A 14,802-nucleotide genomic window follows, 5' to 3' on the forward strand; every position below is an offset into this window, starting at 1 on the left:
CTGCCAAAAGTGTAATGAAATAAAAAGTCCCAGCAGATTAACTTACTGTTTACAGCCTTGGTCGTAGTTACGGTGATTTTGCACGTTTCAGTGAGACGGATGGCTGGTTCCGATTGAGAGATGGAGCTGCAGTTTCTCGGGTTATTTATGTTTATTTACACAAGCTTACATACCTCTCTTTATATTTCATGCCATTAGTACATCTTTTCACAACAGTGGTAAATGAACAAGAACTTTTTCTTCGCAAGGCGCATTTACCCGATGGAGATCATATCATTTTGAAGATAAAACACATATCCTATGAAGCGATCTACTTTTACCGCGCGTGAAGACTTTTTTCTTAAATCCTCGCTGGCCCTGTATGTTCTGTTTTCTGTGGAGTAAGTTTTAACAGCCGCGATGCTGTTTGTACTAAGAGTACGTGTAAATATTCTTTGGGTCTTTCGGTAAGACCCAAAGGATATGAATTCCTGCGGTCACGAAAGCTTTAAGTCAAGATTTAGTACGTGTAAAGATTAAGCGTTGCGGTTTTACGTTACGTACAAATTCGGTAACCACGCTGAGTCCAGGTCGCGTGCAAAAGTCAGACGGATTTTGGCATCACGTGACCAATGAAGGTTGGGCAGTGAGACATGGAGGAGTTCTTCACGAAGCAATGTAAACACTGTCCTGCCGTTAGTCTCGACCACTGGCCATCAGACCTTCACTCTTCCTGCCGAAGCCCGTTTGCTTTACTACTGCCCGATATATGTGTGCGTGTTTGGGAAACTTCTTTCGCGCCGTACGTAGCCAACCGTGCTAACGTACGTCGTTCAGAACAGCGCGGCGCTACGGCCCGACGCACGCATTCTGTTGAAATGAACGCACCCGCCGACTTGGCACCGTCATCATAACGGGGGGGGCTAACTGCATCCCCCCCTATATTAATCGTACAAGCCCTCCCCCCAGCCCCCAAAACTCGCCCCCCCAAACTGCTAAAGCTCTGCCGCGCTCGCTCATAGTTTCCTGAGCAGGTGAGTAATGTGGCCTGCGGAGATTCTTCCGGCGCTTAATGGCTTTGATGATAATTGGATCTTGCGGTGTGAGCGCCAGAGTCCCCGGACGCGCACGCTTCGGGGGGGGGGGGGGGGGGGGGGGGGCCTCGTCGCCTCTCCGGCGTCCGCCGTGAAAGCGCCGCTGGCTCGTCGTCTCCGGGATGGTGGCCGACTGTTGCTCCCGACGTTCCCGACGCGATGGCCCGCGCCTCGTGCAGAGCCGACCTCCATGTGGCCCGGGATGGAGGGCGGGGGGGGCCCTGACAGGCCGCTGGATAAGAAACTGATTTCCGCTCTGACCGGCGGCCAAATGCTCCCAAGCGCGCGGCCAGATTTGCGCCGCTTTTGCCGAATCCCCCCCTCTCTCTCTTTCCTTCCATCGTGTAGAGTCTTGCCGGTTGTGAGAAACACCACTGTCTGGGAATTTCATTTTGTGTAAATAAATGGGCAGATAAATGGCCAACTTGAATAGCTGGACGCTGTGCGTTGCTGTGAAGTTTTAAGCGACAAGCCAGCCGTAGGGGCCCTCGGAGAGTGCGTGGGTCATTGATGCTCGTTCAACATTAATATTCTTTAATGTTCATGGTTTCCAAAAGCACTTGCAATGTTTTTTTTACATTGTGTTATTATTTTATTACACCTCCGTTGGAGCCGTTTGCGGGTAATTTTTTTTGCATTTGCCAAAGTTGGATGTAGAATTCAGTTTTGAAAGTTGCAGTTGTGTATCTGATTCAAGCTGGAATAAGATGATAATTGGTTAAATGGATAATTACAGTGAAAATTCTACTACTTTTGGATTGCACGAGCATTCTGTAAAAAAGAGACAGATGGGCGGGTCAACAATTTACAACAACAACAAACTCTATAAAAAAATCTATAGAAAAGCTAAGCAGGTCACGAAAATAAATAAGTAATGCGTACAGGCGTTCCTCTCATAGCGTTGTTTCCTTACAACGCTCTTTTTATGCAGGACGAAGATTCCTCGAGTGTGTTTCCGAGCGTCCCCGAGTGGAGGCACGAGCGTGCAGTTTCAGGGCCCATGCCGTTAACCCATTTTTTAGTCGCGTGCGCAATCGCCGGGTGGAGGTGGTGGCTTTGCCTGCCCCTTGACCCCACCCATCGGTCATTCGCGCTAGGGACAGGATCCGTAATCTCTGTATGTGCCTGTGTCTCATCGTCACGCCACCCCCCCCCCCACCTCCTCTCCACCCCCCTGCTCTAACCAGGAACCGTCCGCCGGTTTTTGGAAAACCACGGAGAGAGCATATCCACCATCGTGTTCGCCGTGATGGATCAAGACGAGGTACGGAAAGAAGAAAAATCCCCCTCCCCCGGATAATCTTAGATTAACGACGGGGGAATAAAAATAATTCCTACGCGTGGATTCCGTAACCGACTTTGTAGAATGCTGTTCGCCCTCGGGGTTATTTCAATTCCAGATGGTGATGTTTCGATTTTAATTCGCACGGTGGAGTGACGTCACACGTGATAACTTCAGCGCCATGGTCGGCATTGTCGAACCGCTCTGTTGTTGGCCTTTTTGTGCATTGTCTTCTGCATTTGGCGATACTGTCATGAATGAGGCCGGTTTTCTGTGGTGCGAGTCCCCCAACAGCAACGCTACTTGGCACTCGCCTTTGGTTGATATTGGTAATTTTCACGACAGTTACTGTGACGCCTGCTCACCCACCCCTCCCCCCCTCCTCCAGGTTACAGACAGACATAAGGGGGCAGAGCGAATGCACTCACATTTTGAGCCTCAGCCGGCGAATGTTTAACTGCACGAAATCCATGCCAAACAACGGTGGCTTAATATATATATTTTTTTATCCTGGGTCCCCTTAAGTGAATGGGTTCAATGGGAGGCTGCGGCTTAATTGCTCTTGGGTGGTAATTCAGTGCGCTGCTTCGAACCGTTCACCGCTGAGGGGCTTTGTCAAGGGTTGTCCGATTTTATGCCGAGGGGGATGGAAGAGGTCAGAGCCTCCGATTAGCGCGGTTTTTCTAAGCACGGTGCGAAAGACGTTCATCGTACGTGCATGCGTACGTCTCGTCTGGCGGGAGGCAGAATGCACGCACAGCGATTCATCGGTGCTGGTACAGCTTCGATGCTCGGTTCGAATCCGAGTTTCGGCCACCCGTGATTTAACTGGGTTCTCAAGCGTATAGAGTGGGTGATCTCAGCCCAGTCACCAATCACTCTGGACAAAAAAACCCCATCACTTTTTATGCATGTATATAAGAACTTCTTTCGCACCGTACGTAGCCAACCGTGCTAATTGGAGGTGTGGGGGAAGGTCAACAAACTAAACACAAAAGCAGCGCTAAAGAAATTAGTTTTAACTGCCAGTTCGGAGAATGATCACTAACAAACATTACCATGTGGCTGGGCAGGTGGGAAAGTGATCGGATGAGAGGTAGCTTGAAGGGATTTCAAAATGACTTCTGTTCTTATTGCATTGTGCTTGCTCTACTCGATGAGCGTTTGAAATCGATTCTTCATCCCGTGAGATGACACCGTGGTAGCACAATCGGGATATAATTGGCTACACAAAGATTGAGAAATAGAGGGAAAAGGAAGAATAGATTCTTAGGCTTACTCCATATGTGTCGAATCGTGCTGGGCATGGTGGCACACACAGCTGGAATGCACACAAATTAAATCCTGAAACAACTTTCATGGCCTCTGTGAAAAATCTGATTTTAAATGGAATTGACTGTAAATCACAATCCAATTCCAATGGTTACAAGAAAAAAGATTCGGTGAGGATTTTCAAAATATATAAAACACATTGTTGTTGACGCTACTATCCAGCAGTTGTCTATGTTTAATATTTAAATTTCAAAACAAACTAAGGTTTTCCTTGTGATAGGAAAATGTGTGTTCTTTGCTGGACTAAGGCTTGCCATGTGTTTCGGTCCAGACTTTTCCATCTTGACCTGTCTGTGCAGAAGCCAGTTTAATGCACAACTTTCATAAGCAGACCGCTTTTGCCAAAGTTTAAATGTAAAAGCAGTCTTTTACCCAATAATTTACGTACTCGGCTATTATTGTCAGCTTTGTTGCCAAAATAACATTAGTCAACGTTGACATTCTACTGTGACTGGAAAAGTTCAAATCAGCGACTGGATACATTCTCACAAGTGGGGCGGGGCGTGGATCACGATTTGAATCAAGGATTCGATCATTTTTATTCTGAACATTGCAATGAATTTCAATTTAAAGCTTTCGTGACTGCAGGGATTCATATTCTTGGTTCTTTCGGTAAAGTCACGTAGAAGGGATATAATAAAATAATAAAAATACAACAATAAAATTATCACGACGTTTCGATTGCAACACAAGCAGTCATCGTCAGGTGTGAAAACCACAGCAAGAAAATCAATTTCTGATGATGATTGCTTGTGTTGCAATCGAAACGTCGTGAGAATTTTTTAGCTTTTATTTTTATTATTTTATTATTTCCCTTCTACGTGACTTTACCGAAAGAACCAAGAATATTGCGATGAATGTTAGCACCTCTTAGGGTTGCGGCGGAATGAGGGCGGGGGGGGGGGGGGGTGACATGCACGCATGTCACCCGCACTGGTAAAGGTGCAAGCCCTGCAGTTCTGTGCTCATGCCACCGCTGGCCGATCGGCCTCCTCTAAAAATATCTGTATAGAGCCCTGATGGGAGGGTATCTTGGCCTAGTCTTCCACACTGGCCAGACCTCTTGGAAGAGGTGGGAGTAATCCACACTTTTAACCACCACACGTGACCTGCCAATGGACTTAATTGTGGTGTAACTCATTTATACTGCTGGGGTGGACAGAGGTGCGTGGCTGTTGGGGGGAGTAAAAAAAAAAACCCCACGATCTTTTCGACAGCCGTGCGGTGACCTCTTAATTGCAAATCCAGAATCGGCGCCAACCGTTACACATCCACAGCGCCCCCGTCATGCAACGTATACGGATCAATGGTGCTTACACATGCGGTTCGATGCCTTATATCAGCATGGTTGAGAATCGAAATAGGTTGTTGAATTGATGGACCCATTTCACCCCAAGCATTCTATTCCTATCATCGTAATTTTTTTTGTACCAAATAAATTCCTTATTTGAAATAGTACATCTAGATAAATATTGTGATTGGGGAAAAACCAAACGGAGTGTTTTGCCCTGGTTACTGACATTATTATCACATTATTGCATTATGACTGCAAAACAGAACGCAAAGGAAAACTTACTCTACAGCGTGATGATGTACTCTGGGCCTACTGTTGACAGAGCATAGACCCCGACATGCCACAGCTGCGCCTTAATTGCAGTGAGTCAACGAGTCCAATTAAATTTGCTTCATGGAAACCCGCGAGTTGCCAGAGATTTTTCTCCCTTGGCTCAGTTCATCACAACCTGGACTTTGCTCCCACTGTAAAGTACACGCTTGAATCCGACCAAGTACGTACATGCACACACAAAGAAGACAAAGATGCCCCGTGTGGCCTTTGCAGGCTGTCGGGGCAAGTGGTGTTAGCGAGCATCTATGAAGGTCGGCGCGACACACGATTGGAGTGGGTGGCCAGCACCACGCCCAGCCACCTATGTCTCCCAAGTGGTGATGGTTACATGCCGCACCAGGTAATAATTTGAGGCTGAGTCGACATAGGAGGGGGCCCAGGACCGGTTCAGATAACACCGTGAGCGGAAATCGAACTTGGGTCGCCAGGTTCTCAGCGCAGCGCGCTAACCACTGCACTACCGTTATCCCCACCCGCACACACACATGCATATATATAATGAAAGAAACTCAACACATTCCTCACTCACACTGCCTTAAAAGGCAAAATTATATAATAGGTGATGTTTAGGGCCACTGGCCTTTCTTCAAAACACACAGAGTGTCCAGGGAGGTAGAGCGTATTTATTGGTTCTTTGTAGATTTAAAAATAATTCAGGAGCTTTCTTTATTTGTTCATATACCGGACTCGCTGCTTTGGTCTTGGGTTTGGCCTCTTGCTTAGTTGACCCATAACAAGCTTTAGCGGCCACATGGATGCTGTTAGCACTCTCCTGCACTTGAGACCCAGAGGGTAACGCCAGTTCAATTTGTTCTCCCATCACAGCGATCGTAACAACGCTGTAAGATTCTTAACCCCCCCCCCCCCTCCCCAACAACTTCTGTCCACCCAGCAGCAGTATAAATGGGTTTGATGCGTTGGCGAAATGTTAACTCTCTCGCCTCGTATACAAGAGGTCGTGGGTTGTGTGTATTTTTTCTTGTGTTCCTCCGGTTTTCCCTCCACACTTTGAATCAACATGCATTTTGAGTTTTTGGTTGCTATACATTTTCACATGATGATAAGCCACTTCAGAATCAGTATATTCATTTATAGCATAAACCTTGGATTGCGAGCATAATTCGTTCCGGAAACGTGTTTGTAATCCAAAGCACTTGTATATCAAAGCACTCGAATATCAGTTGTGATCACGTTACGTTCGGCAGACAAAGCGTATACACGTACTACTCGTATTGCAAGACCTCGCTCGTTTATCAAATTAATATTTATTTAAAAAATTTGCTCGTCTTGCAAAACACTCGCAGACCAAGTTACTCGCAATCCAATGTATTACGGTATAGGGGAGGAATCTGATGAGCTATGAAGTTATTTTTCACAAATGTCCAGTCACCAGACATCTTGGAAGAGGGCTATCATTTGTGGCTAGGTTGCTTCTGAAAGAGAGCTATTTCACTTAGTGGGCCTTACTGGTAAAATTCCTTTTTTTTTAAATATAATTTACAGTTTTTTTTATTGGCATTGTCCAGAGCGGAGGCGGCATTTTGCCAGCAGTGTCATGAGCAAGGAATTGCAGGAATTCACCTTTACCTTTTTTATGCAGGGATATAATTACCTGTGAAACAGAGAAGCGCCGTGATTATTTTTCCCTACCAGTTCATTTAAATTAATTTTCCAGAACGTGCAGCTGTGCCTGTGTTCACATTTTCAATTTCATCCTGGAAACGGCATACAAAGAGCAGCCTGCTATACGACGGGTTACATTTCTCTTTTTCCATGACTCCTTCTGGCAAGTGACCACCCCGTAATGGCCAGGATCTCAGCATACATTTGTAGTGAGTTCAACTGAGTCGCAGACACACTCTTTGAAGGCAACACATTTCTTCATTCCAACACAAAGGGGTAACTGCCCCTTCACCAGATAACAACCTATGGTGGTGGATCACCAGGCTAACTACCAGAGGTCGCAAACGGGTTTTGATTCCTTACCCGTGCCCGTACCCGGCCGCACCAGGGTCGCAAACGGGTACCCGTACCCGGTCGGGTACGGGTAGCCGGGTATCGGATAGGGTACGGGTATCGGGTACCCGGTTGCGTCCTCTGCTAACTACACACTATAGTGGTGGACCACCAGGCTAATACACACAATAGTATTTTTAGGTTTTTTCGGTAAAGTCACGTAGGTAAAGAATAAAAATTCGTCTACACAACAAAGGCTCATTCCTAGCAGCGGCTTTAGCCACACCAACTTCACAATAATAATAATAATATCCAGGGGCCTGCCTTGGCTCCTCCCACCCTCAACCAGTATATACAAGGATGGTTTTTCTTGGAATTTCTCTTTCATGATACAGCAATCGTGCTGTGACGGTTCCACCTGAAGACGGAAGCTTGTGTTGCCTCCGAAACGTCGTGATTTTTTTTTTACTTTATTAATTTTAATTTTTTACCTACGTGACTTTACCGAAAAAACCGAAGAATATGAATCCTTTTAGTCACGAAAACTTCAAATCTAGAATACACACTATAGTGGTGGACCACCAGGCTAACTACGCTAATTACACTGGGAGTAGCTACAACAGACAGGACCCAGGCTTGGGTCCAGGTCCACGTGTTGGTGACTCTTCTCGGACGTAGAACGTAGATTCGTCGGGATGACCACAGCAGCCGGTCCCTCTCGGGGACCCGGCTTATATCCTCCATGGCGTGGCTGGCTCCGCCCTTAGCCACGACCACCTTCGAGAACCCTCCAGAAGGATCTCGGCCCAGACACGTGACCACCCCTAGCCCCCACCTGGGGGCCGTGTGTATACTTTACCCGTCACGTGTCTTTCGGGGTCAACCAGAGTGCCATGGCCGTTAGTAACCCCATTCCCATGGCCTGCACTCTCACCCCTATCCTGTAGGGGTTGGCACTGCACGCAGAGCGTGGTGCTATCCAGCACTGCCAGTCGGCGCTCACCGAGCCCCTCTAGGGCCGGTACTGCACCCACATGTACGTGGTGCCAGCGATGTCAATACATCGCACGCCGTGCTTCTCTCGGGCCGGCATTACACAGTGACACCCGCGATGTCACTACACATTTGCCTGCAACGCAGTGTGTGCAGTTGAAGTCAGGGTGTGGCATTCCGCAGCTCATTGCAGCATTAGCAATAATAATTTCTCTCTATTGGCCCTATCGTTCTGTTTGAGGGGCTGACATGATAATTAAGCTTTCTGTTTGCGGAAGTCTGTATGCCCATATGTTAAACTTCTTTGAGGGGACGACAACAAACTAACACACATAAAGCATTTCTAAAGAATTCAGTTTTCAATCTAGATTTAGGAGTGCATAGCTCCAGCGGCTTCCTAAAATTGGAAGGAAGGGCATTCCAGATGGCCGCAGAAGCCCACCTGAAAGCGCGCGATGCGGTGACCACCGTCTTTGTCCGATGGCCACCCACAAGCCACTGCTGCTGCGAGAATGACCGTAGTTTGCGTTATGGTTTATGCTCCTTGACGAGATCGAATTGGTACATGCGGAGCACTCGAGTAAGATGGTTTTTCGCCAGAGTTTTGCGCAACACCAAAATTGGCATCTTTGTTGGCGGTTGAGAAACTCACATACGGAACGATCGAGCAAATGTGTCCTCCCTTCTAACGTAACTTTGTTTTCCAGTTAATCTTTAGCCACAGTTGTCACCTTCAAAGTGTGTGTGTGTGTAAATAAAGTAGACATTTTATAGATTTATATCTACCACCTTCCATCGATTGCGGAAAGCTAGTGCGATTGAGCCGTGATAGTACCCCGATGGGCGACCACCATGCATGACAGGTGCTATAGGCTATATACTTACAGGGCTGCACGGTCGAGAGCAGAACATCCATTGTTGTACAGAACCCATTGTTGGCAGTGTAGCATTGTCATCCTGTATTCTATGCTCGCGTGTTCATGCTACTCGCCTGCTCCAACCCACGCTGTCCAGCGCGGTGCAGTACGGTCAGAAAAGTCAATGACCTGCGTGACTTGGGGATGCCATCATCCAGCAGCGGAGTGACCAAGGGCTGTGTGTGCGTACGTGGACAAGCCCTTATCCATGATGTCATTGACCGCGTATCTGTACTCCGTAGATGCTGCTGTGTAGGTCCACGTTGGATTGAATGGGGTTGATAATTGATTTTTTTTACCCTTCTATCTGGCAACAGATAGAAGGGTAAAAAAAAACAATTGGTCATATTTTTTACTGGCAAATGAAGTTCCAATGGTGTAAATGCTTACCCCGAGCTCTCATACTCTGATGGTGCATTGTCTTTGAGTTGTGCGCCTTTTAGCGTCATCTGGTCCAACCCATGTGAGACTAGGCTCTAAGGAAAGCTGTCTCGGGTGTGGACCAATCAACTTCAAGGCCAGTGCATATTATCAGAGTTATGTTTTTTGTTTGCATTATGGCTGCAGGTATTGTGGTCTATGCAAACATGACTCCTTGTTAAAAAAAGGTGTCAGTTTTGTTGCCAGATAGAAGGGTTAAAAAAACAATTATCATATTTTTTACTAGCAAATGAGGTTCCAATTGGTGTTGAATGGGGTTGTTTGAAGCTTTACGGGAATAGCTTTCGTAAATTATTCCACTCCTTTACTCAGCGTTCTGGAATTTAAAAAATGCCCGGCATCGCCAAAGATGACTAATTTATGCGTGATTGTTTTTCCCTTCTCGCTAGTTTATTATTACAGTGTGGAACTAGGAGTGCTTTTAAAAGCGGATTCTAATATTATATTCATTTGAAGACATGCTTTGTGGATTTAGTTATTGATATTGATAGCTTTTTATAATACTGGTGTAAGGTCCTTTGTAGCTTATGGAAGGTGGTCATGCCAGAAGCTTTCTCTAAATCAAGGCTTTGTGAACTTTTCCTTACTGCAAGCCGAAAAGAACTTTCAATTACCTTTGAAGGGCAGCCACGCATTAACACACGCACACCTTGGTCACTTCTGTGACTTGAAGACGACGTTTGCCGCGGCAGGAGTGAGCGAGTGACCCGCGCTGAGATTATGTTTGTTGCCAGGTCGAAACATTCCCACCCTCTAACACCCGATTAGTGCGGATAAGATGCTCGCACTGATGGATATAAATATCGTTTGCGGGACTTTTTCAAACGGGGGTGGGGGGCAGTGGGGGGTTGGGGGCAAAGTCGTTATGCCCCCCCCCCCACGCCACCTCATACCGCAACCATTAAAAATTTATAGTTTATTGATATTCATTACAGAAAATAATGGGTTTTTTTATTGATGTAGGGACCTATTTAAAAAGTTAGCAATTTCAGGAACGTGCCCACATGTTCCCCCCCACCCCCCTCCCCATGGGAAGTTTCTAGATCTACCTTTGGTTTGTAAGTGAGACATGCAGTGAGACATGAAGTGATACATGAGGCGTATCGGCCGCGGGCCATCATCAGCCTCCCCACCAAATCTCTGCAACCGACGAGGAAGCCCCTTGTTCCGCTCGCATGTAAGCTCACCGCACAACCCCTGTCGGAGATCGAATCTTAACGTGCGGTCCTGCGATTGCTTGCTCACCACAACATTGCTGCCGGAGGGGCCTCGAGTTAAGATGGAGCTCTAGGGAGTCACAACATGGTGCTGGAGGGGCCTCGAGTTAGGAGGGAGATCTAGAGAGCCCCTGTGGAAGATATTTTGGCCTACTCTTCCACGCCTGCTCTGGACGTCTTGCCCACCCCCATCGTGAAAATTCCTAAAGCCACCGGGTCACCGGCCACGCATAACATATCGCTTAGCAAAACGCGACAATTGTGTCGGTTGGTTGAGGGGTTAATGACTAGAATTTGGACCTAACACTACCACCACGCGGTCTAATCCAAGAACAATATGGGTCAATAATGGCACCGTTGCTGAAGCGTGCTCTGGTGCCCGCCAGTGTACGTGAAACCAGCCCACGCTGTTCCACCGCCGCAGAGCAGCTGTTTGGGCTCGGCTGTCTTGTAAAACATAGGCGGGGGGTGACGTACTTCTGCGCTGGCAGGGTCCCAGTGTCTGCATAGATGCAACAAGCGGACCGCCGGACGGCGAAACGCCGCGAGTTTGCACAGCAGGGGGGCACAGGGGAGCATTGTCAGTCATTTCGTCAGTCACCCAGCTCACGGCGCCTGGCCTGTCCGTGACCTGCCAGCGGGCGTCTGGAAACCTCATGTGGCCTTCAAGTGCAAGCTAAAGACAAAGATCCCGACTTTTTAGCCTTACTAGACTGTTGGGACATGTACTGTTAGCGAGCACCTTTGAAGGCCGGCACTGCACACGAGGGGGTGGGTGGCCAACACCACGCCCGGCCGCCTTTGTCTCCCCAGTGGTGATGTTTACACACCGCACCAGGTACTCATTTGTGGCTGAATTGGCCAAGCAGGAGGCCCAGGACCAGTCCCCCTAGCTTGGCACACGTGCCGTGGTGACGTCACCGCCACTCGGTGGTGAACGGCGGCTGTTGATGTTGTTGTTGACGACGACTGCCATCACCCTCTTACTTTGCTGTTGGCAGTGGGCACAGACGGGGGCATCTTGTAGCGTTTGCGCTTGAACCGTTTTTGGGAGTCGCGAACGCGCAAAAAATTGCCGTTGCGTTTTCCCCCGCCACTCGCTTCCACGCTTCGAAAAGAATGACAGAAAGGGAAGCACGGGGGGTCGGGGGTGAAAAAAAAAGCGCCACATTTTCGGGTTCCCTTCAAAGTGGAGTAAACACTCTCATCTGCGTGGCAGCGCGACGTGCCGAACTGTTGTTGCGACGCAGCAGTTGTGTCATTAGTGAGCAATCGCCGCTGTTGGGGACCCGCTTTTTTAAAATTCTTTTTATCTGCCTAATTGTTCGCTCTGTAATTGGGGAATCAACGTGGAGATGCTCGCGCGTCTGTGAATGCGTGGTCCCGCACCCCCCCCCCGCCCCCTCCCACGCTGGTGTGTGTTCTTGTCGCAGAAGTGTTCCGTGTTTGAACCTCAAGCAAAACGTGAGCAGAATGCTCCATTCTGCGTCTCCAGGGTGCGTCTGTATATGTACGTACGTACACTTGACCTTCTTTCATCAACCGCACTAATCGGAGGTGCGGGGGGGAAAGGACAACAAACTAAACGCAAAAAAGCAGTTCTTAAGAAATTAGTTTTCAATCTAGATTGTTTAAAATTGCATAGCTCTGGGGCTTCCGATATCAGGAAGGGAAAGCGTTCCCAACGGCCACAGAAGCGGATCCGACAGCGCCACGCGATGCGGTGGACCGTACTTTATTTGACGGCTGAGCTAGAAGTAGCTGTTGCGAGGATGGCCGGAGTTCGCGCCATGATGGTTCTTGCGATGATGGTTCTTGCGATGATGGTTCTTGCTCCTTGACGAGATTTGACAAGGGATTGGTGGTTCATCTGTGGCAAGCATTTTGTGGTGTAAATGAGTTGCAAATTAGAAATACGCTTCCGACCGTCGGTGTCTCTTTTCAAATTAATATTATTGCAAAGCATTTTGTTCAAGCGAGAAACCCCTGGACCGGTTTCAACCCTAGGGTCTCTTCAGCAGAGCAAGGCATGTTAAACAATTGCTGCCGGATTAGCACACCTTACTAGGATGGGCGCTCTTAAGTTTGAATAACAAAATAGATGAGTAGACAAAATAAAAATTTCATATATCTGTCTTCACATAAAAACAAAAGAGTAAGATTTGATTTAAAGTTTTTGTGACTGCAGTCACGTAGAAGGGAGGGAAAAAAAAATGTGTTTTATATTTTTATTATTTTATTATTTCCCTTCGTGACTTTACCGAAAGAACCAAGAATATAAAAGAGTAAGAGTTTATTTTTCTGACACGGATGATCCCGTTGAGATTTGTCGTGCGTGAGTGCAGCAGCAGCAACAGCGGCAAAAGACCAAAAGTGTCAACATTGCGGATAACGAGTGTTACAAAGTGTCCTGACGGGACATTGTGCAACTGACAAACGAGAACATGACGGTCGTGAACAGAAATCGACGCGGATCGGGTGAAAAATAACGGAAAAGTTAGGTGACGTGCCAGGTGAGCTCCGCCACCTTAGTCTTAACAGTGACGTGAAAATAAGCGAATCGGGATAAAGACGGTGCTACCGTGCGAGTGCGAGCGTGCGGGAGCAAGATGCCCCGTGGCCTTGTAAGGAGTGTCATTTCAGCAGACTCGGTTGAGTATAACAGTACCTCGGTGTGCATTTCTTCTACAAACGAAATTTCGGTAAAACAAACTTTGGATTTTCCGACATTACTTGAAACGTGAAAGCTAAAAATCTAATAGTTGTATACTGAAATGAATAATAAGTTTATCGATATACGGTGCTCTACGAATTAGAATACATTTCTAATTCTTCAACGTGGCGCATCGCGCTTTCCTTTGTTATTTTTTTATTTTAATACTGTACAGTGTAAAATATAACGTTGTTTTCGACATCACTTGTCTTTAAAGCATGAATGGTAAGTCACGAAGTGTGTATACAGTATGAAATGGCAAGTTTACGAAAGCTGGGAACGCATCCTCAGTACTAATGTTGTAAGTTACTTGATGTACGAGGGTTTCGGTGTACAAGCAATGATCGGGGAACGCATCCACTTGGTTTGTCGAGGTATTGCGATGCAAGCAAGCTCTGGATCGGTTTCCAGTAGCTCGTCAGCTCGATTTAATTAATGCTGCTCAACTGCCAAATGTTGTAGACAATAACCCTCTCTTTAAGATCTGGTTCAGAGTTCAACTCACAGTTACATCATACAAACACAACAGTAGTTACGTAAACATAATGTGTTATGTAATTTTGCTTTGCACAGACGCACGCTTGGCATGTATGTATGTATGTTGTGTGTTTGTGGAATTTCTTTCACACTTACATAGCCAACCGTGATAATCGGAGGTGGGGGGGAAAGGACAACAAACTTAACACAAAAAGATATTTTTAAAGAAATGAGTTCTCAATGTACATGATTTAAAAGTACCAAGCTCCAGTGGCTTCCAAATATCGTAAGGAAGAGCGTTCCAGACGGCTGCAGAAGCGCATCCGTAACCGCGCGCAATGCAGTGGCCGTCTTCGCAAAGACAGTCACTGCATTGCACGCTTACAGTTGTGCGGGAGAAGGACAAAAAATAAACGCAAAAAGTAGTTATAAAATAACGAGTTTTCAATCTAGATTTGAAAGTGCATCGCTCCAGTGGCTTCTTAATACCCTAATCAAGAGCGTTCCAGATGGTCGCAATAGTACATCTGAAAGTGCGCGATTGCTGTTTACGTTACATCATCACGGGGTGGGACTGATGGCGAATAATTAAGAGCAACCCTTGTCGTGGACATGTGGTCACGTGGGGACATGTGGTGCTGGCTCAACTATGCGACTCCAGCGTTGTTCTCTCACCGCTGTAACAAAACATTTGACGATTTATGAGATTTAATTTTGTCCGTCCGTCCGTCGTACTGCGAGTCTGTCTGTCAGCCGCAGCACTCACTCGAGTGA

At 47.0% G+C, this 14,802-nt stretch overlaps 1 protein-coding gene across 4 annotated transcripts in view; it reads left to right on the forward strand.

Annotated features, from left to right (window-relative positions):
- The window catches only part of LOC133352953 (ganglioside-induced differentiation-associated protein 2-like), a 43,825-nt gene extending 41,056 nt beyond the window's left edge, over positions 1–2,769 (forward strand). For all 4 annotated transcript variants that reach the window (XM_061568993.1, XM_061568974.1, XM_061569002.1 and 1 more), the window contains exon 6: positions 2,261–2,769. In XM_061568993.1, the coding sequence (XP_061424977.1) occupies positions 2,261–2,373 (113 nt within the window). In that variant the 3' untranslated portion in view covers positions 2,374–2,769. The remainder of the gene's footprint in view (positions 1–2,260) is intronic.
- The last annotated feature ends 12,033 nt before the right edge of the window (positions 2,770–14,802 follow it).

The sequence above is a fragment of the Lethenteron reissneri genome, chromosome 5 (genome assembly GCF_015708825.2).
Source record: "Lethenteron reissneri isolate LAM-NWPU_2019-01 chromosome 5, ASM1570882v1, whole genome shotgun sequence".
Classification (NCBI taxonomy): domain Eukaryota; kingdom Metazoa; phylum Chordata; class Hyperoartia; order Petromyzontiformes; family Petromyzontidae; genus Lethenteron; species Lethenteron reissneri.